Consider the following 26,895-nt stretch of genomic DNA (forward strand, 5'->3'; position numbering starts at 1 on the left):
TTCAACCCCTTAAAGACTACCACTCTGAAGAACAGAGGTTCAATGAAGTGTTTTCAATCAGGTATTGAAAACACCTGTGGATATCAGGGAGCAGCAATAAAGCCTAATAAGCACCAATTAGGCAGCTTTAAAATGACTGTGATACTCAGCTCCTTCTAGACATTTACTGGTGTGGTTACAAACATGGTGAGGTCAAGAGAATGGTCCAGGAAGACAAGAGAACAGGTGATTACTCTTCACAGGAAGGGCAATGGCTATAAGAAGATTGCAAAGATGTTAAACATACCAAGAGACACCATAGGAAGCATCATTCGCAAATTCAAGGCAAAGGGCACTGTTGAAACGCTACCTGGTCGTGGCAGAAAGAAGATGCTGACTTCGACTGCTGTGCGCTACCTGAAGCGTAGAGTGGAGAAAAGTCCCCGTGTGACTGCTGAGGAACTGAGAAAAGATTTGTCAGATGTGGGTACTGAAGTTTCTGCTCAGACAATACGGCGCACCCTGCGTAATGAAGGCCTCCATGCCAGAACTCCCAGGCGCACCCCCTTGCTGTCCCCAAAGAATAAGAAGAGTCGACTGCAGTATGCCAAAAGTCATGTGGACAAACCACAGAAGTTTTGGGATAGTGTTCTGTGGACTGATGAAACAAAATTAGAACTGTTTGGGCCCATGGATCAACGCTATGTTTGGAGGAGGAAGAACAAGGCCTATGAAGAAAAGAACACCTTGCCTACTGTGAAGCATGGCGGGGGGTCAATCATGCTTTGGGGCTGTTTTGCTTCTGCAGGTACTGGGAAGCTTCAGCGTGTGCAAGGTACCATGAATTCTCTTCAGTACCAGAAGATATTGGATGACAATGTGATGCAGTCCGTCACAAACCTGAGGCTTGGAAGACGTTGGACCTTTCAACAGGACAATGATCCCAAGCATACCTCCAAGTCCACTAGAGCATGGTTGCAGATTAAAGGCTGGAACATTTTGAAGTGGCCATCGCAGTCACCAGACTTAAATCCGATTGAGAACCTCTGGTGGGACTTAAAGAAAGCAGTTGCAGTGCGCAAGCCTAAGAATGTGACTGAACTGGAGGCTTTTGCCCATGATGAATGGGCGAAAATACCCGTAGATCGCTGCAAGACACTTGTGTCAAGCTATGCTTCACGTTTAAAAGCTGTTATAACTGTAAAAGGATGTTGTACTAAGTACTAAGATTGAATGTCACTTGGGGGTTGAATAAAACTGATAATGATGTGAGCTCAGAAAAGACATTTGTGGTTATTTCATTATAAATGTTATGTTATATTTGTCTGACCTACATGTGCCTCTTTGATTTAATTGTAAGCAGGATGACTGAATGATCATAATCAATGTCAAACCGACCAAAACAATCAATTTCAGTGGGGGTTGAATCATTTTGAACACAACTGTATATAGAATAGTTTGTATATATACTGAACCTTTAATGCCCATTTTGAGCAGTTTGTTTCTGTTCAGTAAATTAGGGTATGTACTCGATTTCCATTAGAGGTAATATCAAAATAATAGCTAAGAAATGCTTTTATCACTATATCAGATTTGATCCACTATATCAGATTTTCAGTGGGTCAGAATTTTATATTTACATTGTTATTATTTATTTCCCTTGCTATAAATTGCTGAAACCTGACTAAAATGCTTAGGGTAGTCTTCTCACTATACTCACAATAAATTTTGCCATTCCTCCTGACAGAACCGGTGTTTGGTTACTGAGTTCCCCGGCTCAGTCAGGTTTGTGGGCCTCCTTGCTGAAACAGGCTTTTTAAAAATAGATCAAATTAAGTCTGCTCATTTTCTGTGGGTTTCTGGGTTGTCTTTAAGGCTATTGTTTTTTTACAGCTTTGAAGGTATGTTTAGGATTGTTACCCTGCTGGACCCTGTTGTGACCAAATTTTAACCTTCTGGCTGATGTTTTGTTTTTGTTTCAGTATTTCTAAATTATCCTTCTTCCCCTTGATGCCATCTATGTTTTGAGGTACACTAGTCACGTTCTATTAAAACACCCCACAGCAGCATGCTGCCACTCTCATGCTTCTCAGGAGGAATGCTGTTCTTCACATTAAAAGCTTCATATGTTTTCCTTTATACAGTACGTTGCCCTGATCATTATAGCCAGACCGATCCATTTGAGCTTCTTTCATGCATGCCAAACCTTTCAGTCCATGGTGATGTTTCTTAATGGTAGATGCACATTTTTGGCACCTGATGCTCCAACTCTTTCACAAGTTCCTTTGTTGTTGTCTTGAGGTCCAATGGAACTATTAAGACCAAAGTTTGTTAATCCCTGAGAGTCAATTTGTTCCTCTTTCCTGAACAAAGCAGTGGCTATGCAGTCTTAAGACCATTTAAAATTGCAGACAATTATTTGGACAGATGCTTGTGGTACATTGAGTTGTTTGGAAATTGATCCAAAAGGAACCGGATAAGTGGGGTCCACAATGTTTTTCTAGGCTCTTAGCTGAGTTGCTTGGATTTTCACATGGTATCAAGGGCAAAATACATTGTCTCTAAAGGTAGGCCCTTTTACAACCAGCATTCATTTTCATACCAGCATTTTTATTTTCACAAATGTTCACAAGCTTGCTCAAACAAGTCTGAACAGATGCTGGGTAAGATGGCTTGCCAATTAAATTAGATCAAAACTCACTGAACCCCACAGATTAGTCCTTTTAGTCCCCACAGATTAGTCCTGGACCTTTTAGCATTTTTATTTAACATTTCATTAAAAAAAAATCTACAAAAAGAACAACTACTTCATCTACAAAATCAAAATGAAATTGTTCAAAAAGTAAATACAACCCAAACTTCTAATTTTTGTTTTTTTATTTACATGATCTTGTGGTTTATTTCCACACTGTGACTCATATTCTCATGTGGGTATTGTACTTATTATTCCTTTTGCATTATATAAATATAAAAGCCACGTGTACTGTCAAAGGGGAGAAAATTTGTTGTACGCGAGGTGCTAAAATTCATCTCACATCTATCTTTCTTTTTTCTTTCTTTCTTTCTTTCTTTCTTTCTTTCTTTCTTTCTTTCTTTCTTTCTTTCTTTCTTTTCTTCTTTTTTCTTTTTCTCTTTGTATGTCCTTCAATGTATGCACGTTTTTTGCAGCCATCATATGTTGTGTCTATATCAGATATATTCTATAAGACATAAACAAAGAATCAGATATAAAGTATAATGTACTATGTTGTACTATGGTATCTAGTGTAAAATTTGTTTTGATGCATATAATTTATTTCTATCACTTGTTTCCTTTGTTAGTTTAGGTACAGTGGTGTCCAAAAGACTGAGGCCACATTGAATAATATCCAAAATTCAGTCAGGTTACACAATTTCTTGGTCACTCTCTGAATGCAAATATTTATCATGTTAACTGCACAAACATGAGGAGTGTGAGTCAGCTCAAGTTTAAACAATTAATAAAGTAAAAAGAGGGCATACCAAACATTAATATGGACATTTTTGTGTTTGTTTATGATTCTATTTTTCATTAAACTCACTTGTAATGTAAATATTACTTGTATTGTTGTGATTATATGTCTAAAAAAACTGAAACATGCCAAAAATCTGATTTACAATCCTCATACTACTGTATATTATACAAAAGTTACGCTATTTATGCTATTTGGCAGACATCATTATTCAGAGCAACTTACATTTTTCATTTATAGAACTGAGAAGTTTAAATATTTTGCTCAAGGGGACAACAGTGGCAGCTCAGCCATGCTGGGATTTGAACTGAACTGCTTCACAACAAGCAGCAGTGACTTCTGTCGTTGACTACAATGTTTTTCAGAAGTACAGTATAAAGGGCTTGTTTGGAGCTGCTAAGCCAATGGTGGTTAAGGCTCTGAGTTGTTGACCTGGAGTTTGGGGTTCAAGCACCAACACCACCAAGCTGCTGCTTTTGAGCAAGGCTCTTAAGCCTCTCTGTTCCATGGGTGCTGTATCATACCTTTGCCTGAGCTCTGACCCCAACTTCCAAAGCAGAGAAAAGAATTCATCTGTGCTGTAATACATGTTAGACAATAATCCAAAAGGCTTGAACTCCTGGCAACATGCATGTAAAAACATCCACTCAACCACTGAGCTGCATCTTCTGATTAAATTTAATTGTACCTTCTGTTTAAAATACAAATATCAACTAAACCCTAAACGCCTTTGGGATGAACATCCAGGCCTAATTTTCCTCATATCATCACTGAATGGGCAGATGCCCACAGAAATGCCAAAATCTAGTGGAAAGCTGTCCCAGAAGGATCAAGATTACTACTACTACTGAACATCAAAGGGAGGCCAATTATAGAATGGGGTGTTCAAAAAGATCATTCAATTGTGATGGCCAGTTGACTACAATTGTTTTGCCATTTAGGGTATTTTATTAAAATTAGAGATCAATGGAAATTTAATTAGATTATCTAAATTACCACTAACACTAACATTTTTAACATGTGCACAAATAGAGATGAAAAAGCACATTTATACTGCACATGTCTCAGATCAGCTTGTGTAATCTTTTGAGCCAGATGTATTTATTGAACCCTGGTCAGTGTAGTGGTCTCCTACTGTCACACTTTGTACATGACTTCCTATTGCAGTATGAATTTATACTGCAAGTAGCAGTGCAGTCAACACCACCTTCAGAGTGGTGCACAAGTGCATGTATGTGTGTGCTTGTACTACAGAGAGATGGATGACAGTGATGTTCAGAAGGTTGTTGGATTTGGCAAGCTGTAGTTGGCTGCAGTAGTTTCGTCTTGGCTGAAGCTCCAGTTCTCTTGAAAGGCTTTTTCCACTTCAGTTAGAATGCGCATCTCCCTCTCTCTCTCTCTCTCTCTCTCTCTCTCTCTCTCTCTCTCTCTCTCTCTCTCTCTTTCTTTATCTCTTGTCTTTTTTGGATAAGCCACTGATAATGGTGTAATATACCTCCTTCTTGCTCATAATATTTATTTTATAATAAACCTACTTTATCACTGCACAAACACACCCAAATCATTTCTCAGCCTCCCCAAAGCAATGCTCAGTGTCGGTTTAGGAAGTTCACTGATTTAAAGAGCAGAAGATTACCTCCCTATTGCCTTAGAAAAATGCTTGATTAATCTTTTTTTATGTAGTTGGGAATTTATATTAAGGGAAATAATGAGTCAAAGATAGAAGCATGACAACACTGAAGTTTTGTTACGATTTAGTTATACAGTATGTACTTGATGCTAGTCAAAAATCTGTATATTTTAATGAATGGAAGAGGATGTTCCAGTTCCATATAAGGAAACTTATATATGGTACAGTAGCTGCAATAGCTGAGCTGTGTTACTGGAGTATTTAGCACATGCTGTGCTTAGGAGATGCTCTTGTGCCATATATTCATCATTATGTAATGTTATGGACTTTTGAAAGCATCAATAAATGTAAATCACAATTTTACATTTATAAGAATTATGAGGTGCATGAAGAACATTTATGAAGTCAGTGTTATTGAAACGTTTTTTTGTAAATCTGGTGGGGATATTTTTAGTTTGGTTTGGTTTAGGAAAACATTTACACACACCTTAGATTGACAAATGAGTTGTCATGACAATAAAGGTAATAGATAGTGTTTGAAGAATAATAATGTGACCTCCTCCCATATTCTGACACTGACATGGAATGATGGTGATTGGTGTAAGATTTATGATTAGGAATATGATTATTTTGTTTTTGTGTAAGAGTCTGCATGTGTATACATATTTGTCCATGGGGATGGTATGTTATTTTAACTCAGTCTTGTCTACGGAGCCAGCCATGTTCTGTACTGCATGAATGATTTATTTCATTTATATCAATAGCTGAACATTTGAATTTTAACAAATATTAGCATTATCCAATAAAAAATGCATCATCAAAAATTCATCAGCATGATGAAATATCAAAAACATTTATATACGTAAAAAAAGATTGCCAATAGTCATCATAATTTAGTTATAACATTAACAGTAGATTAACCATTTTTGAAGTATTTTCAGTATTTTGAAGTATTTTCAGTATTTACTGAAGATAATATATATAGCAAAGATTAAACTATGAACCTATTTATTGTTATTATAACAATCTCGACAGCATGTCTTGCAGAGAATATAGGTATTTATATATATCGAGGCTCATAATGGAAAGCTGAAACAAGAAAAACATGTTCAACTTCTTGCCATGTATCCTTCTCTGCTTCAGCTTTGTTAAGCTTATTGGAAAATTTCCCAGCTTACTGCTCAGAGAAAGGTAAAAAACATAAATGGCACAAGAGAGAGAAAAATCAGATATAAAATACTACGCTCACTACAGACCCTTAGAAATCAACTGATGTTGGTGCTCTACAGTATCTTTGCATCTAAATCTACGGCTCCTTTCTGTGATATTTGCAACTCTATCCTCATCCTCAAGTTTTTCATATTCTGACTTCACAGGCTCTTTATACCCCTTCCTCTTTTATCTCAGCACTACATCCTGATCCCTCACCCTTTTCCCACTGTCGTCATCCTCATCTCAAATTTTTCTTTCGTCTCAACTATTACCCATTTTACCTCAACCCCATATAGTTTTTAATCTATCGGGATATGATCTTCTCTATTTTTCTACCCAAACAGCAGGAAATGGAAAAAATATCTGGCTTAAGTTCTTAACTAACTTGGCTTGTCATTTAAGTGGGATTGGTTTTTACAAATGTCATTGCCTTGATTTAACCTCTTTTAGTTACAGCAGCTGAAAATTTAAACTGTATTGCCTCTATATTGTTCTATACACTTTCTTCAACATAATCAAGGGATCTGCAACAGCTTTAACTCTATCAACCACTTAGTTTCTTATTAGCACCTACTTTGTGCCTCTTCTTACTGTTGCCAGATTGATCTTGCAATTTTACTGAATGTTTACTTCCTTCTACTATCAGTTGAATGCTACATTTCCTGTATAGCCCACTAAGTGTTCCCACGGTATTTGCTAATCTTACCCACCTTTGTTATTTGGATTCTCTTCAAGCCTTACTGACTTTATTTTCATTTTGAAGCCAGCTCTCCACAATGTCTGTGTGTCTGTGTCTGTGAGATCATTTACCCTTTACTGGGTAAAGAGGTGTCTAAGAGTTTAATGATTTGGCCTTTTTCACATCAGAACTCAAGGATTTTCTTTATCGTAACTTTATCATAACATTATCATAACTTCTCATTTTCACCTCAAACATTTTATTCTTGCAGCATTTCACCCTGGACAACACTATCTGGAACTTTGGCTTCTTTATCTATGATTTGAACTTTGAAGTTAATTTTTTTTGCAAAATCTGTTGAAAAAACTTTCCAAAATCAACTTTACTATTTTAGATTTGCACAAAATTGCCTATTTGATCTCACTGTTGAGGTCTACCAGATTAAGAATGTTATGATTTGTTTTAAAAAAGCAGTTGCAGTTGCCTTTCATGACTTGCATGCAAGCATGTTTAGCTTTTCTGTTTTGTGAATTACGCTGAAATACATATTCAAATTCATGAAATCAGAAAGGCCATTAAATCTATTTAATTGAATAATTGAATAAAGTTTGCCCAAAATGACAAATTAAATTATCAACTTAAATTATTTAATGTCATATTAATCCATCTCACTTTTGTAAAAGTATTTCTACAGAAAAATTTCTACTGAATATTTTTCTACAATTTGTGCCACCCTTAACCCTTGCTTCCAATATAAACAGAGAGTACTCAAAAAAACATTAGAAATAATGGCTTAATCATATTTCTGTACTTGGGTACCCTTATGAGGTTCTTTTATAAACAGTTAACAGTGATAATTAAGTCAGTATATAGTATATATATATATAGTCTCTTAATATATCAGCCACTCATTAAAAGGTTGTTTTAAAAGGATACTTCATCAGTGTCAAATGACAGTGGTGAGATGGACTGACAGGATCTGCTGAACTACAAACAGTTCTTTTTTATTTGCCTATGTTACTTGCGAGGTTACCAGTATGCAATTTGTTTGCATTTAGCAATTGCTTATTCTTAGTAAACCATTAATAACCATTCTTGCAAAACTGCCTATCTGTTCACACTGTCTGTGAAATGTGTTATATTGTCTTCATTAACATTGTCTTGCAGACAAGTGAAGGAATGGAGTAATGAAACCCTGTCAAGTGTTAAACCCCCCCAGATGGGAGAAACAAAAACCCCTACGCCAGAGGTAAGACAAGACACTTTTCCTCTGTCTGTAACTCACACACACACACACACACACACACACACACACACACACACACACACACAAACACACACATGTCATAATGACTTTCTCACTGTGTGTATATTTTCTATACTACTGTGTGTATATAGTGCACATGTATAATACTCCTAGCCATCTGTGCTGGCTGAGTCTAAGTGATAAAAGAAAATCATTTATTAAGACAGAAATTAAATGCCCAAACTACAAAATACAGAGAGGGAGAGAAAGAGAGAGAGAGAGAGAGAGAGAGGTGTTATCATGTCAGTCATTCTAATGAGTCTTTATAGCATTGTTTTCATGCCATAATGTACTGTATGTGTTCTAATTTCTATTTCTAAAAGGATATTTCTAGTTACACAAATCTACAATTTGTTCAATAAGCTTTACCTGGTGTGTTACACAGTCACACTTCTCTCTCTCTCTCTCTCTCTCTCTCTCTCTCTCTCTCTCTCTCTATATATATATATATATATATATATATATATATATATATATATATATATATATATATATATATATATATATATATATACTGTGTGTGTGTATATATACACACACAGAGCCACAATAAACATTCTAACAAATACTTTTGACCGCATACCAGCAGGTAATGAACAGTATTAAATTGCCTTCCTAAACTGTACTAATACTTTGAAAATAAATATGCTTAAGATCAGCTTACCCAACATTCAGTGTCCGTAGATAGAATACGAAGGAAGCATGATGTGGCTAAAAGATAAATACTGTAGTTGTCCAACTAAAAAATCTATTAAACTAAAAATATGTGCTTATTATTAGCCTTACATCATATTAACTGACAAATATACCAATCTCTGTGACTTAGCTGTGTGACCATAGAAATGACAATATGGTAGCACAAGTGCATTAATACTAAAATGTGGTTCCCATTACAGCCAGCATACTATCAAAACACCTTCTAACCAGACAGATTTGAGAATATATTTTTGCAGCAACTTAAGCTGTGGGAATTTGCTGGTTCTCCTGTGCACCAATTGTTCAGTATCATTTGTACCAAATACAGTTACGGTATTAACAATGGGTTTAATTTTATTGAATTTAAAGGCATTTAATGTAATTTACAGTCAGAGATTCATGGCTTTCCCCAGCTGTACACAGATAATGGACTTTCACTTTGCATTCAGGATTAACATTTCTGATAACCCGAGACACATTCATGCAAAGAAACCCAAGCTGTATAAGGAAACTAAAAACTATTAAATGGCAAGCACAAAGTTTTTGCTTTGTGCCAGTGCTACTGAATCAGCAGGGGGAAATTACATCAATTACTAGTACTGGCAGTGAAAATACAAATAATTTTTACATTTTAGAAGCATAATTAGAAGCCCGATTAAGTCAACAAATAAAGCTCAATAGTTTAAATAATTTATTTATGTTAAAGCCTTATGTATGAAAATATTGAAAGGAGAAGCCACTCATTTGGCAGGTAACTATGAAACATTTTTACCTTTTGCTTACAGAACATAGAGAGGATGGGATATATGTGGTTTTGCTGAATTTTGCTGATAGTCATTAGGCATGTTACTGTACATGAGAAGTATGCAAATGCTGCAAGTTATTTTTTTCTTGGTCATTTACATTTGGATTGCCACTGGTAGATGGAAGCTGTTGCCCAAATTCCATATATAAAGAAATATGTGACAAGTAGAGATACTATATGGCCAAAAGTATGTGGACATCTGACCCAAACAGTTTCCACAAAGGATGCCTTTGTATGCTGTAGCATTAGATTTCACTTCACTGGAACTAAAAGGTCCATAAACAAATGGTTTGCCAAGGTTTGAGTATAAGATCTCGAGTGACACAGAGAACTAACCTCAACCTCACTATGAGATGAACTGGTATGATATCTGTGTTACCGGCTTCCTTGCTCAACATCAGTGTTTGACCTCATTAATTCTTTTGTGGCTTAATCGACAAATCCCACAGACTTGCGCCAAAATCTTCTGGATAGCCTTCCCAGAAGTGTGGAGGTTATTACAAGAGCCAAGGGGACTAATTCTGGAACAGGATGTTCAGTAAACATAAGTTTCTACAAGTATTTCATTGGACAGAAACGGAATACAAGGCAAAAGTCAATTAAGGCAACTTGACGAATGCCTTCCTGTGTCCACTGTTGAATCCATGCCCTCAATTTCAAATAAAAAAGTGACAGTGATGGAATTTAGTCTTTGACCCCTTTGACAGCTTCGTCAGTGTCAAAAGCAGGTCTGTAAAATCTCCTTGAATATTTGGAGGAAAACCAGCATTTTCTCACTCTCTAGCAGTTTATTTAACTGATTATGTACTCTCCGATTAGACTCTAATTGTCAGATTACATAATTACTGAGGTCTGTAGAGACTAAGGTGCTGAATGCTGCCCCCCACCTTCCCAGCCACAATTATCTTTGCCTTCCTTTTCTGAGAGTGAAGGGAACATATTGAACCGGTGTAGGCACGAAGGTTGTGCTTGGCGTTAGCAAAAGGGCTCCGGTTTTTGCCCCCTCCTACACTGGCCCAGCGTTACTGTTTGCTCTTTTGATCCGGCTGCATTAGGTTACAGCCGAGCTGTCAAGTCTAATCAATGCACCAGGCTTGTGATGCACACAACCTGACTGTGTCACTCCCACGCCAGGGACTCAAACTAGTACTCCAGTTCTGTTTTTGTTTTGGTTGCACTTTTGGGCATTTTACCATGGAGTGTATATGTGTATGCATGTCTGCATCTGAAAGGCATGCTTTGTGATGTATAAGAGTATAATGGTGCAGAAATTCTGCAAATGGTGAGGAAGGTCAAATTTGTGTCTGTGTGTTATTGAGGGTTTTGAGATTTCAGTGTTAATTTGCCGGTAATGACGTATTAGTGCATACTAGCGCGTACTTGCTGCATTGTAGTGTCGTATTTCATCATTAGCTCATTGAAGAAATAAATAGAAGTAGCATAATAAATTGTGCACTAGTAACATATGAAACACAAACGCTGCATGTAAAGACCATGTTTAAATGTGTACTGCAGATTGTAGCGCTGTTATGTTTGAAACCCTTAAAATATCCTCTGACACTAAAATTGTTCCCTTCTTGAGAGTATACCAAGAAAAAGGCCTGTAACATATTACATGCAGAGTTACCTGCCATTATTGCTTAATTTTCAGTAAGATCTTCAGTATTGTTTGTCTCTTTAACTCAAAAGAACTGAAAGAAACCTGCTGTACATGATACACTATTCATACACACAATGGACACACAATGTTCATATTGTAGATAAATAAATGCACCCAAAATTCTTCACATTGTTTAGAGATAGAATGAGGAAACTGACTGAGATGATGGTAAATAAAAAAACGATTCTGGCATAGACATTCAAATGTTATGAGTGATGTAGAAGAATACAAATGAATTAAACATCATCTTATGACTTATCATTTTAAAGCAGTAAACAAAAATCACATTTAGGACACTAGTGGGCACAATGCCATCATGAAATATTCTTGCTAATTCTCAACCAGGTGATCTGCGTAAACTCGGAAGCATCTCAAGCTAATTTGTTTCAACAGTCACTAAAGGGTCCCGCAGCTTTTGTCCTAGACCCATGAATGACGTGTCAAATCGACCGGCTCATTGAGGAGAGGTGTGCTGTGACTTTTCTAAGCGATCCGAGTACCGGTACGTCCGGTACCGGGTCTCAAATTGGCCTTTTTCCGCATAGACTCCCATTATAAACTTTGGAGGTTTATAACTCGGCAAGCTTTCGAACTATCTACACCAAACTCAGCCAGCTCCTTTAAGGTGATACTCTGAACAAACTTTTAAATTGGTGTACCGACTGGCCTTCCGGTTGTGCCGCGGACCCACCCCCAAAATATGCAAAATCAAAAAACTTTTTACAACATGAACATGTGACATATCAAAACACTCACAACAATGAGGGGAACTTCCTCACGTGTATTTTGATGAGATCACGTGATGTCACGTGAAAATAAAAAATTAGCACAACATGGACATGTGACATATCAAAACACTCAGCACAATGAGGAAAACTTCCTCAAGAGTATTCAGATGACTTCACATGCTCGTCTTGACTAGCCTCCGGGATTTGCCACGTGCAAGCACCATTCACATTTTCTTCAGGAAATGTACGTTCTAGTTATTATTATTATTATTATTATTATTATTATTATTATTATTATTATTATTATTATCTTTATTATTATTATCTTTATTATTATTATTATTATTATTATTATTATTATTATTATTATTATACTTTACTATTATTAATAAATGAATAATCATGTTAGAACATAAACATTAATATGAAGTATTTGGCAAATATGGGGAAATGTGTCAAACATGTTTATTGTGTTGAATTTCTTTGTAAGATGTGAAGATTTTGACTTATGTGTGATTTTATGTGACTAATCTATGTGTTATGACCAGAGTTACCAGATCTACATGACAAAACAACCCAAGCTTTTCTATTGTAAATGCTTGTATTGTATTGTATTGAAATGCTTAAAAAGACAGAAACTTTATTCAATTCTACATGTAGCTTTGTATTTATTATTTAGAAAGATTTTAGAACCTAAGTCATAGCACACAAACTAACAGTTGAATTAAATCCTCATGCCTAATGTCTTACTCAGAATCTGACATAAGCAGTTACATTATAATGAATCTGTTTTTCATGCATTTCCATTTTCAAGTTCATGTCTATCGTTGTGATCCATCACTGCTCATTTTTGTCCCAAAGCACAACGGATGTTACTCAATTTCATAATTATTTATCCACAGAGTTGATCCAGCTCACTTTATTTCTTGGTTAAATGATTTATTACCTATTTCCATCTTCTTTGCTCTTTCATCCTTCTAGCACTGCAAATTTATAAGGGACATCAGATTTTATTAGCTTGACTTTATTCTCTTTTCTCTGCAAGCAAAGCAAGCTTCCATTGCCTTTCGGTGATACTGAATGTTGTGTTACATGTGTTACATGTTAGTAAATATGTAGTTACACTGTAATGACAAGAAACGTGTTATTTTAATTTCTTTTCTAATAATGTTTCTTAAACTAAAATGTTCCCAGAATGATTTTGGATTTGGTTTGTGATGAATGTTTTACCATGTTTTACTTTTTTAATCCAGGCTCATGTTACCCAAGCTTCAGCGCAAGAGACGGCTGAGAAAATCAAAGAGCTGGAGAAAGCTCTGCGAGAAAGCATGACCACCTCTACTCATAGAGAGGCTTTGTGGGTTCAGGAGGAGCAGGCACATGCTCTAGCACAGAGACAGGTACATATACATGCAGCTGCACCACAGAATTAAGCAAGGCAATTAGAAAGGCAAGAGCTTTAGGAGGTGGACAAAGGTTTCATATTAGATTAGCACAGATCCCAAATAATCACCATCTAGCATGCATTATCTAAGAAAGTGTCTTAGAATGTATAGATAAACTGCCAGTTACTCCACATTCACACACACACACACACACACACACACACACACACACACACACACACACTGACCACTTTATTATGAACACCAAGACACCTGTTCATGAGCCAATCATGATTCAGCAGTGAAATGCATAAAATTATGCAGATACAGGAAATAAATCAATGTGATGTCAAATATGTACCCTCGGATTCCTGATCTTATCTGACAGGAGTGGAACTCAATCTGGTTGTTTTCTGTTGTAAACCATCCACCTCAAAGCTTGAATTATTGGGCATTTTGCAATTCTTTGTTGCTAACCACAGTTGAAAGAGTGATAACTTGAGTTATCTACTTGCAGAACTGCTGCTCAGTGAATGTTATTTGTATTCCACAACATTATGTTTGAGGAGAGGATTTTTTAATGGAGATCAGCAAATATTCCTAGCAGCCTGTCTGGCATCACCACTGTCAAAATCGCCGTGATTAAGTTTTCCCCAATTCTGATGTTTGACATGAAAATTAACTGAAGCTCTTTACCTGTATCTGCATTAGATATTTGCATTAATGAGCAGGTGTGAACATTAAAGTAGTTGATTAGTTTTGACCAACATATGTTAAACAGAGTATGTTTGCAATCACAAACATAAATAAAGTCTCTGTTGGGGACATTATTTTTCTGACTGGCTCACTACTGAATCTTAATACACTGTTGCATCTTTGATACTCAACAAAGTCAAGCTCATACCTTTCAGTTATTTTCAAAATCCTAGCCAGCTACTAGAGGGATGAGGAGAACAACCATGTGATAGCAAAGATTTTGAACTAAACCTGAACTAAAAGAGCAAACTGCTTACACTCTAAGTTAAAAGAATAAAAGGAAGAACTTCAGGATAAACCAATGGCTTTACCAAAGAATATAACAATATGAAAATGTCAGCCCTTACAGGGCACACTCAATGTTAAGACCGGGAGACACTGTGAGTTTGACCTACAGAGACTTGATTGTTTTTTTGTTTTGTTTTTTATATTACATATAGTTTTCATAGTCCAAAATCATTACAGTGCAAAATACGCACTGAAATGAGACAAAAAGATTTTTTTCCAGTTTGTCCTCTAAACATTATCTTTCCTGGACACGTTGGCCAGCATTAAAATTTCTTAATGGAATCTCGGATTGATGAGTGTACATCCACAATATTACTTTTTCTTTCTCAGCACTTTACAAAGCAATTGACCATACACTATTTTGACAAATGCCAATCAACCAGAATGATATACACATTCGTTGTAAATCATACAAAACCCTTAAAGTCCATGTTTATTATTTAGTTATTTATCTTACAGCCTATTATTCAGGAATTACTATAAATTGTAAGCAGCAGACTAGTGCTTAAAGTTTAAGGAGTACATAAGTGCATCTGCAGGTATTTAAAACCAGCCAACAAATGTTGAATTCTTGTGAAACTTCTTATCTTCCTACTGTTACTGACCTCTCCCACACAAGTAACTTGTTTCTTTTACTCTGTTTCAGCTGAACATGTCACACAGTCTCTCTCTCATGTGTTCAGTGCACTCTTTGGCTCCAACTGGCTTTTGTTTTTCTTACGAGTATTATGCATTAATAATATTACTTGTGTCCTCCCCTACATTATACCATTGAGTGCATTTGCTCCATTTACTGCCCACTTTCTTTCTTTCAGCACCAAAGGCCTTCCGGATGAGCTGAGAGTACATTGGCGAAGTCTGAAATTTTTGCTTAACCTTAAAATGAGTGCTGATCATTTTAGATGAATCAAGCTTCCTGTCTTCTCTACTCTTTCCACTCATAAAAATGCATGCCAATGAACTGGAGTAACCTCACTTTTAGCCTCTCAGATTCACAAGCATGCCTTGCACAGCTGTAATATTAAATGCACATACTAATTAATTACATTAAATTTGTTCAAACAAACAAAATCTCCTAATTATACTTATGTGAAACCTTTATTTTTCTATTCTGTGACTGTACCGGTCTGACTGTAGGATGTTAATACTAGGTGGGATTAAATATGTGTGTGTGGGAAAGTTAGTAAGAAAAGATACAGCAAGAGAGAGAGAGAGAGAGAGAGAGAGAGTAGAAGGAGGAAGTAATTGGAGCACCCATACATCCCAGCTGCTCATTCCTGCACATGAAATCCAAAAAGATCAAAATAAGACAGCAAGTGCACAGTTAGGAGCCACTGGCCAATCATAACTCTGTAATGTTTTTCCAGTCTGGCTTAAGCTTATGTTGGGCCGAGTACTTCTGTCAAATAGACTGTTTCAAAGTTTATCCTCACCAACTTGCTACATAAATCCTTTACTTTGTTTACATTTAAACAATTTTGTAACTAAAATAAAAGACACTATAATTTACAAGATCAATTAAATAAAAGACTTTAAGGGAAAAAAAACGTTTTAAATCAGATTTAGAAAAGGAGAAGCGTAAAGAAGAGACAGAAATGGATACTATGGTGTTTAGAGAGAAAAAGGTTGGTTTGATAAAGAGAGGTTAGGTTTGGCCTGTTATTTCTTTTGAGACAGCTTTCCCATAGTTCCTGAGTCAAAATTTAGCCTTTTCAAAGAATCCCAGTGTAAAATATAAACCATTCCATAAAGGAGAGCCACTTCTCTAAAGACTTGACTAACCTAAAAAGAGCTGGCTGTACAACATTTTTCCCCTTCCTAGTATTCCCCTTTTTTCCAGTGATGTGTACATACATGATGAGCTGCATGGTTAAAATGAAAAATTGAGGTTTTTTAAATGGGAAAAAATTTAATGGGGTACATAGGACTGGGTGATGGATTAGAACCAAGTTACTCTAGAAAAAATTTAAATCTGAACCATATTAGCACATACACAGGCTAAAGGCGCTAAGAGGCTTAACATCTTACATCCCCAAAGCCCTCATTTGACTAAATCATGTTGTATTCATTATTAATAATGTTCTTGCAAAGCAGCTGATATGTGTGTGGGGAGGAGGGTGGTGTGTGTGTGTGTGTGTGTGTGTGTGTGTGTGTGTGTGTGTGTGTGTGTGTGTGTGTATGTGTACGTGTGTGTGTGTGTGTGAACCAAAGCCTTCTTTCAGTGATTTATATACACAGAGGTTAACAGGATTTGCTTATCATACCAAGGGTCACGTGTACATGTTTGTGCATCTCTGGTGTTTATCCATTTTGGATATCAGATGTACAGGTTTGTATAAAACCAGGTGCATATAAGCAATACTTTACACATCAGGATTTAAAATGTATTTAACCTTATGGTCTCAACACACAGAACAATGATTTGTTCTTTTGGTCTTTTTTTACCACTTTTTGTACATACATTTCCTATTAGTTTAATTACAGTTAATAATTAATTCTAGAAAATATTTGAATATTCACAATTACAAATTCAATGCAAATCCGATTAATAAATCTTATTTTAAAATGAGGAACTTGGCTAAGTGACACCACTTGAACAATGCACTAAGCAGAAAAAAGAAAACAAGTGTGAAAACTCTGTGTCTGCAGCTGCAAATCTTTATTGTCGTTTTAATTTATTAATTCCACCCTTTTTCCTTATCCTTTAATACATATACATCTTATCCTGGAAGTCATTTGCTCACGTGAAGAGGATGTGGCCCATGACCTTTTACGCCCAAACAACACGCTTTGGCACTTGTGAGCCTACAAAATGGATATAAATTTTTCAGTGGATTTCAGTATAACTGGTTTTGTGTAAAATTGCCTGCCTGTAATGCTGCTTTATGCCAATGTCCATTGTTAAAAGCGATTACAAAGGAGAAAGAACAAGAAACAAATCATAATAGTGTACAGAACTCAGATGTAACTACGGACAATTATATGAGAGCTGCTCATGCAGGGTGTAAGCGGTATTTTTAATTAAAGTGTATTTACAGCGATTAATGTGATAAGTACCACTAGGATTATTCGTGCTGAAATAAATTAAAGTATACTAGAATCACATTAGATTTTGTGTGCCATATGTACATGCAAATATCATCATATTAGTCTTTTATTTTTCATTTCTAACTTAATATTGCATTGTATTACATTCAACAACAAAGAAAACAACACTCTATATAGCTGTATTACATACAAAAAATGCATACAATTGGCTATATACTTTAGGAATATATAGTATATGTGTTTGCTTCATGTGTTATATGTGTGTGTGTTTCTCTTTCATTCATATTTTATTCCAGCTGGAAGACCTGATGGCTGCATTGGAGAAGACAAGACAAGAGCTGGATGTGACAAAACAGCAGCTGTCCTCCACCCAAAATTCTCTTGCTGAGAGAGAAACTCACCTGAGCAGCATGAGGCAGGAACGTCGAAAACAACTGGAGGAAATACTTGAAATGAAGTGAGTATATAAAGTTCTGTGATAGGAAAATATTCCTCACCAGGGTGGTGATGGCATACAACACAGGACGGCTTTAAGTGATTTATTCTTCAATATATAACAATTTTTCAGTGACTACAAATAATTTTTTTTTTAATGAATGATAAAACATGCTTTTTAACTATTTATATTTACATCTGATGTTGTGGAATGTGTACTAGGCTACTTAATAAAAGTTTTCCCTAACCTTATAGATATTATAAACAGCCATTCCTCTGAATTAATTCAGAAAAAGCAGCTTGTCTACATGGAAATTTGGAAATGAAAAGTGATATTGTGGTACTGATCATTACACCCATGTCACCCATCACCGTAACATCACCGTATCAGTGAATATATGCTGTAGTTTTCTTTTCTAAATAACAACCTGTTTACTCTGTTTTTAATCTGTTTATTATTAGCCTTACATTGTGCAGGGTGTCTGTCATACAGGCACCTCATATTCCAGTTTTAGATTATTCAGTCCAGAGCTGCATTGTTACAATTTACAACATTATATCAGAGACTTTAGAATGTCTAGGACTACATCTACAGACTGTGTTACAGTGTCTAACACAAGGGAGCAATTGTGGGTGGAATTATTTTAATATAGTTTTAAAAAATAAGTAGCTTTTATAACAAACAACACTGCAGGACACTGAAAGAGACTCAAGCAGAGGTCTATAAAACACACAGGATAATGGGAAAACACAACTATGACTAACCAACAGAAACATCAATGACAGACCCAGATAGATGATGCCACTGCTAATGCTTACACATGAAAGGAATTTTGGAAATGGAGCTTGTTAAATACGCCCTCTTCCCAGGAGCCTCTACTGAGGTTAAAGAAGACCAAATGACTGGGCAGCCACAGCCTCTTGGTTTCAGGTGTTCAGGGTGGTAATTCCTTTTAAAGGATAAGGTCCTTTAAATAATAATATCCTCAACTGGCACCTATGAACACTCAGTTCTACAGACCATTCATTCCACCCTCTTTTTCCCCAATGTACAGAAGGTGAGTATATATTCAGTAGCCAGGATTGTTGATTTTGAAGAGTTCCTCTTGAGAAGCACTAAAGGGTGATCAAACACCAGAATTAAAGGATGATTAAAAACATAGCACATAGTCCTTAACCATAAAATTTAATAATTATTATTCTTTGCATCTTAATGGGATCATGAGATCCAACTTAATTGGGTCCATCTATTTACAGCATGCAAATGTGTTTGGCTACATATGTCTTCAAATATATGTATAATCTTTCTGTGTGCATGTACTACTTAAAAATAATCATGAACTGATAGGTGGCTTGGAGGCATTGTGGGAAGAATTGCCACAGCACAGCTCCAGGATCTTGAGTTTGAACCTTATCTTGAGTGGAACTGTACAGAACCTCTGGGTTCACTAGTTTCCACCAAAACATGCAGGTAGACACATTAATTTATTGGTAATTATTAGGATTTTTTTGTTTGTTTGAGAGGGTAATCTTTTAATCTATCCTCTATATTCATATGTACAATATAATACACAAAAAAAAATGCTCTGGAAATTCTTCTAATGGTGAAAACCAAAAATGACTAACTTCAGATGCAAGAGGAACATATTTTTTTGGGTGTGTGCTGTATACAAATATTTGTGACATTTAAGACATCTTTTGTCAGTTTTTGAATTTCCTTTTTCTTGAGTCCAGAAATGTAATTGTGTGTGGGGTATATGTCTGCACATGTGTGACAGAGATCATGTAGATGTGTGTCTGTGAGTGTGTGTGTGTGTGTGAGAGAGTGAGAGAGAGAGAGAGAGAGAGAGAGAGAGAGTTTTGTATTAAGAAATTGCACCTTCCAAATATTCAAAGCATGTGAAAATCCTTTGCTCTCAATAACAATTATTAGTGTGGTTGATATGACCATAAACATCACATGTGTAGTCATGTCATAGTGGATGTCAAAAATATTACCATTTAGTTAAAAAGACATTTTTGAAAAAACCTTATGTAATTAAGATAAATCATGTAATACCAGGAAAAAGAGGTTTTAAAGAGGCTCTGGATTCATATAGACTCCAAACAGAACACTGAGGGTTAAACTCTATTTAATATACATGTTTATCCAGGTATATTTGTAAATCTTTCTTTTTTTAAGAATTCAATATAATTTCTGTGATCTATTTCCCGTTCTTCTTTCTTCTGTATTTTAATAACATAAGTAACATAAGTAATTATGCTAACCTTACAGAGAGTTTGACTTAAGGAGAGAGCATGCTCTCCTTTGAGTGACAGGCTAGTGGAGCTGCCCTCACAAAGCTCCCCTTAATTCAGATAGACAACCAATTTACATGTAAGTGGATTCAGATGGCAAAGCCAAGGGCGCCCTTGTCTCCAACCGTGCCCTCTCTCCTGATTTCTCTCTCTCTCTCTCTTTCTCTCTCTCTCTCTCTCTCTCTCTCTCTCTCTCTCTCTCTCTCTCTCTCTTTCTCTCTCTCACTCTCTCTCATATTCCTTGAACAGTACGACAGTGTTTAAGGTTGTGGTATTTGGATAGATTTTCTGAGGATTGAGACACTAATTTGAGTGAGTGCTTCGATCCCAAAAGCAGTTTTGGCCTTACAGCCCTTTTAGCTGAAAGCAAAGAAGTCTGGGAGAATTACAGCTGGAAAAGGCCGCCAACAGGTCACATGACTCTCCCCTGACTCCCAAGGGGAGGGCAGTTGAGCCATGTTATCTGTGTGTCTGTGTGTGGGGGTCTATGTGTATTTAGCCTGGAATTTTTGTTCAATTATTTGATCAAGTAGTTGATCTTAGTCAAGTACTTCATCGCAATGTTATGGAGGCAGATCTTAAGACCTGTTTAAACATGAACTATACATTTAACACAAATGTAATATTGTGCAAAAGGTATACACACAAATATATTCAAGAAACCTAAAAATCCTGGCACACAGTCAGTCTTCTCTCATGCTTTTTGAAATGTAAAATATTTCTGCAGCTCTGTTTGACATTGTAGTAAGCAGCTCTGCATTGCCAAGCCACCTGTAATCATTCTTTATATATCAAACTTCTCTCTCCCTTAGACAAACACACACACAGTTCTTATTATCCTATCCAAGCTTCCTAAAAAAACATTTTGTAAAACATTTCGGTGCTTGTACTGACACTACTAGTAGAACTACTATGGATACTTGGCTACAATTCCAAACTAGTATGGTTGACAATCATTGTTATGGCAATCATTATAATAATAGTTTATGTCCTATCTTTTGGGAGCTCCAATTCTCACTAATCATCTTTGGTCAAGCTCTCCTTCATTGAATTACCTTTTGTCCATTCATCTTAATTATTCATTCATTCATCTTCTACCGCTTATCCGAACTACCTCGGGTCACAGGGAGCCTGTGCCTATCTCAGGCGTCATTGGCATCAAGGCAGGATACACCCTGGATGGAATGCCAACCCATCGCAGGGCACACACACACTCATTCACTCACGCACGCACGCAATCACACACTAAGGACAATTTTCCAGAGATGCCAATCAACCTACCATGCATGTCTTTGGACCGGGGGAGGAAACCGGATGCAAACTCCACACACACAAGGTGGAGGCGGGAATCGAACCCCGACCCTAGAGGTGTGAGGCGAACGTGCTAACCACTAAGCCACTGTGCCCCCCCATCTTAATTACTTTCTACATATATTATCTTGTGTGCTCTGTTTTTAAGTCATATTGGTCATGTTGATGTTTCTGAGGTCTCTAGGATATGGTGCAAGACAAATGGGATAGTTTCCTTTGAAACTCTCTAATGTGCATCGAGTTGTCATGAGGTGGTTTTCAGTTCTCTCCTCAGGATAAGATCCCTACCAATATGACAGATACTGCCTCTAACCTCTCTAACCTCTGGAATCCAAGATGCTGTTAGCTGGCTGAACTTGATGAACGCGTGTATTTGATGGAATGTGTTAGGGGTCCTTAATTCATGGTCAATGAGAAACATGCAAGAAAGCTGCTGGTACATGTTATATTCTGTACCGTAATGGTACATGTTATATTCTGTATAGACTGTACTTCCAATTTAAATTGTTGAATGTTGGTACTTACTTACTCTTACAACTCATCTGGTCTTGCAATCCTACCACCTGCCCATTGGATCCACTCCTTCTGCCATTCATCACCACAATCATCAATGGATCCCTAACATCTGGTCATGTACCAACTACCTTTAAGAGAGCAAGGGTTATTGCTATCCAGAAAAACCTACTCTGGATCCATCAGACATCAATAACTACAGATTGGTATCACTTCTGTCTTTTCTTTCAAAAATTCTTGAACGCATTGTCTATAATCAACTGTCTGTCTGTCTCTCACAGAACAACCTCCAAGATCCCAACCAGTCTGGCTTTAAAGTAGCACATTTGACAGAGACAGACCTTTTGGAGGTCTCTGAGAAACTACATGGTGCTAGATCAGCCAAGCTGTCATCTGTCCTCATCTCCCTTGACCTTTCAGCAGCGTTTGATACGGTCGACCACAAGACTCTCTTGTCCACCCTCAGGAGTCTTGAAATTTGCAGCTCAGCATGGGAATGGTTTGCTTCCTACCTGGTAGGTCGGTCATATCAGGTAACATGGAGGGGAGTGACATCTGCTCCACACAGACTCTCCACTGGTGTTCCACAGGGCTCAGTACTTGGTCCTCTCTTTTTCTCCTTGTATAATCACTCTCTTAGTAAAGTTATTTCCTTACACGGGCTTTGCCACTGCTATGATGATGATACTCAACTTATCTTCTCCTTCCTACCTTCAGATACCACAGCTTCTGTTCAGATCTCAGCATGTCTGGCAGACATATCATCTTGGATAATGGCTCATCAGTTAAAGCTCAATCCTAGCAAAACTGAACTGCTGATCATCCCAGGTGATTCTTCCCCAGGTCATGATCTTGCAATATCCTTGCACAATGATCTGATCTCCCCATCAGTCACAGCTCTCTACCTTGGGGTAACCATGGACAATCAACTGTCAGCGTTCCTCTCATGTTGCTAACGCTCATGTCGGTTCCTTTTATACAACATTAGAAGGATTTGGCCATTTTTGTTCACTCAGGCTGCTCAGGTGCTTGTTTAGTCTCTTGTCATCTTAAGAAGAGACGACTGCAATTCACTGTTGGCAGGTCTTCCTATGAACACAATGTGTCCTATGCAAATGATACAAAATGCAGCTGCATTCTCAACCTGCCTAAGTTCTCGCATACCAAAGTTCTCGATACCTGAACCAGAGTTAATGTAATCAATGTAAAAGGCTTAAAAGCACCTTTGTACAAACAAAAACAAAAAATGTTCAGTAATAGTTTGGGAAGTATGGATTCTGGAAAGCTAGCTGTATGTGTGAAAGATCATTTTTTATACTCTTTGTGTATTCCACCAGACCAAGAATTATGACAATCATCCTGGTTTTCTGCATAGAATTTTGTTAGAAATTTTGTTTGAACTTGGCCATTTAAAGTAGAAAAATAACTAAGGTTAAACACAGAAAACACCAAATGTGATAGATAGGTCAAACCAATCCACTTTCAGACACAACCACAGACTTACTGTATGTGTTTACACCATTATTTGGTGCTGTGCAACTGTCTTTGTAAACCATAGCTGTCTGTTCCCAATATCATAGTTGCCTTCAGCTGTAGAGTTTATAAGAGAAAATGATAATCAGTGAAGCTTTGGGGTTTTCCCTGTAACTTGGACAGCACTTCTGCAAAATGGACCTCTTTAATATCGTAGACATGAATTTCAAGTAAGGAATACTGTTGTAGCTATAGTAGCCAGGGAATGATAGGGAACTGTCCTCTAAATGTTGAGTACTAGTGTTGTTCCAAGGTGCAATAGAAAACATTTTGGGATGATGACATTTCCAGTGGGTCAGTAAACATACATCTTTCTAACAATCTGCATGGTCGAGCTGAGCATAACTGATCTGCATGGGTTACAGGTTTGCAATTTACATAATAAACCATTTTGTTTTCTCTGATTTAGTAGTTTATCCAGTCACATAAATAGGTATATGTTTCTCCAGAGTAAGGCAGCTATTGCAACATGCCAGTTCAGTGAGGACTTCAGACTTCAGAAGATTGATAGTTGTTGTAATTGGCTTGATAGCGCCTACTCAGAATAATTGACTGCTGCTACATTTAAGAAATAGAAGACCTTTATATGCTAACATTGTCCACTTAATTCTGGTGCAAAGGTTGGTGTGTCTGAACTTTTAACCTAAAATATTGGTTTAGTTGATGTTCAACCACATTTGAGGAAAATGGTAGGATGTTTTTGTTATGCTATTGTTATGAGGATAAAAATCTGAATTGATGGATTCAGAATAACTGCAGACAATAAGATTCTTTTTTATGCAAATGGTCTCATATGGTTCATACACTCAGAACGAATGAAAAATACCTCTTTGTTGCATTTAGATGTCCACCTTTTCCCTTTGCTCACTTCATTAACCTTTTTTCAGCTTGGTTTGGAAATGTTTCCTTTTGACATATAACTAAGCCATTTGTCAAATGGGATGGTTGTTAATTTAAAGAAGATCTGGAAGGAAACCTAAAACCATAATGGCTCCAGTGAAACTTTGTAATAGATTGATAAATTCCTTACTGAAGAGACCGCGTACGGTTTCCATTTCTCTTCATTGCCTATCATACGCTAGCATTTTCCCTGGAAACGTTTTTGGCTGTATTTCATGAGTAAGAAATTAGACCAGACAATGGTGGTGAGATCTGATCTGCTGCCCTGGTCTGCATGACACACAGACACATACAGAGGAAGGGATAAAGACCTGTATGAGTAAACCATTGAGATTTGTGTGTGTGTGTGTGTGTGTGTGTGTGTGTGTGTGTGTGTGTGTGTGTCTGTGTATTCTTCATTGAATTATGCAGCTGGGGACAAAGGTTCATTAATATCACACATCACATTTTGCGTATTTATCTCTGATACTTATCCTCCTGTTGTATTTCTCTAATTATGCACATTTGCCGCTCTTTGGGATTTAATGTGACAATAATGACCAGTTTGTTTGTTACTTGGTCAAAGTAGCTCACAAATGCCCAAGTTTAAATTTGCTTATGTGTCTGTTCCTATGTTTAGAATACGAGCATTGTGGAACATAAGTAATATTTTGCTGACTACAGAGAAAACAGCAGGAAGTACGCACTTCATTCAGTAGAATTTCTAAATAAAATAAAATAAAATAATTGTCTGTATTTACACAATATATATTTATTTAATAATCAAAAATATCTTTTAAAAATAGATTTGTTTAGGTATAGAGGTAAAGCAATAATAAACTGCGTTAATAATTATGTCAGTGGAAGGTCATCTCAAGGTGTGTATTACACTTGCATTTGCACTTGTGTATGGATGAGAAAAGGTTAACAGAATCACATATGAAAGGCAACCATTCAACAGCAGGATTTTCAGATTGATTTTCTCCACTTATTGCACTCCCGGCTCACCGTTACAGACAGGTTCCTGAGCTGAATCTGATGTCTCTATTCTTAGCATATGTGGTTATGGGGGGCCCTTTCCATATGTTCACTGGATTTCCTCTCAGTCCATCACTTCATTCTTTCTTCCTTCAAGTGTAAATCTTTTTGTTCACCATCTGTATCTTTTTTGCTCTGCATACTTGCCCTAAGAGGGCATCCTTCTTTTTTTCTTTAACCATTTTTTTCTTTAAGCATTGAAGTAACAGTTACTGTTTCACACACTGTTTCATGTTATATAGCTTTGGTGCTCAGTCTGGAACCTTTGTACATTTTAGGGGTTAGCATGTGAAGTACAGCTGCAGGCACCTGCTCAAGCTTATATTAAAAACATTGCAAGATGAGTCATTTTTCTTTAAAGCATTTGCTGTTGTGCATTTGCTTCATCTTTTATTAAAAACAGCTTTCAATAAATATAGAGTCAAGCATTGCAACAGTGAAAGTTAGCTCAGCTGTAGCAAGGGGAACTGTAGCAGGCCACATCAAAATATATTTATTTATGCATTTGGCACATTTTTTGCAAAACGATAAATGCAATTTATCTCTTAAATCAGATGTTTTTTTGTTTAAAACACAAGCAAGAAGATTCTCAGCATTTGCAAAGAATTTGCTGTTGTGTAAAGAGTAATGATGCTAACTGTTCACAACTCCACCATGGCATGACAAAACTTCAGATTCCTGAAGTCTTGTCTTCTTAGTCAGTTATTAATCTTAGAGCATGTAGTGTAGAACCTAGTGTGAATTATTAACTGTGAAACTAATAAGAAAGGAATGCAGTTCTGAGAATCTGGACCCATTAATTGGAACTCGGAATTTAAGTGGTTAATGCTACACAAGACTTTTATAATGTTTTGACTCATTCTTTTTAAAGCAATTATGCACAATTTGCTTGTTCAGAAAGAAAGAAAGAAATAAAAAGAAAACAATATTAACAGTGACTGAATTAAGCATGACTGAATCTGTTAAAAGTTACAATCCTTGTAATAAAAGATTTGTCTGTTTTTTCCGTTCTCTTCTTTAGTATTTGTTGTGGTGTCAGACATGCCTCATTGCTTGTTTCTTTGGTTTTGGCGCTTTCCCTTTTTGCAAATGGCAAACCTAGCTAACCTCAGTCTGTTAAAGCAGCATGAAAAAAAAATCATGTACTGTATTAACTGAGCGAGAAGGATTTTGACATGAAAAGATGCAGACACTTGTGTTGATTGCATTGGCCCTTTCCAGTAAA

The 26,895-nt window shown here is 36.6% G+C and overlaps 1 protein-coding gene across 1 annotated transcript in view; it reads left to right on the plus strand.

The window, feature by feature from the left end:
• LOC132854024 (ERC protein 2) overlaps positions 1 to 26,895 on the plus strand; it is a 197,144-nt gene that overhangs the window by 82,525 nt on the left and 87,724 nt on the right. Inside the window, exons 11-13 of the mRNA XM_060882141.1 lie at positions 8,159 to 8,240; positions 13,440 to 13,586; positions 17,960 to 18,120. Coding sequence (XP_060738124.1) covers positions 8,159 to 8,240; positions 13,440 to 13,586; positions 17,960 to 18,120 — 390 coding nt within the window. The remainder of the gene's footprint in view (positions 1 to 8,158; positions 8,241 to 13,439; positions 13,587 to 17,959; positions 18,121 to 26,895) is intronic.

Source organism: Tachysurus vachellii, chromosome 11 (genome assembly GCF_030014155.1).
Source record: "Tachysurus vachellii isolate PV-2020 chromosome 11, HZAU_Pvac_v1, whole genome shotgun sequence".
NCBI classification, from domain to species: Eukaryota; Metazoa; Chordata; class Actinopteri; order Siluriformes; family Bagridae; genus Tachysurus; species Tachysurus vachellii.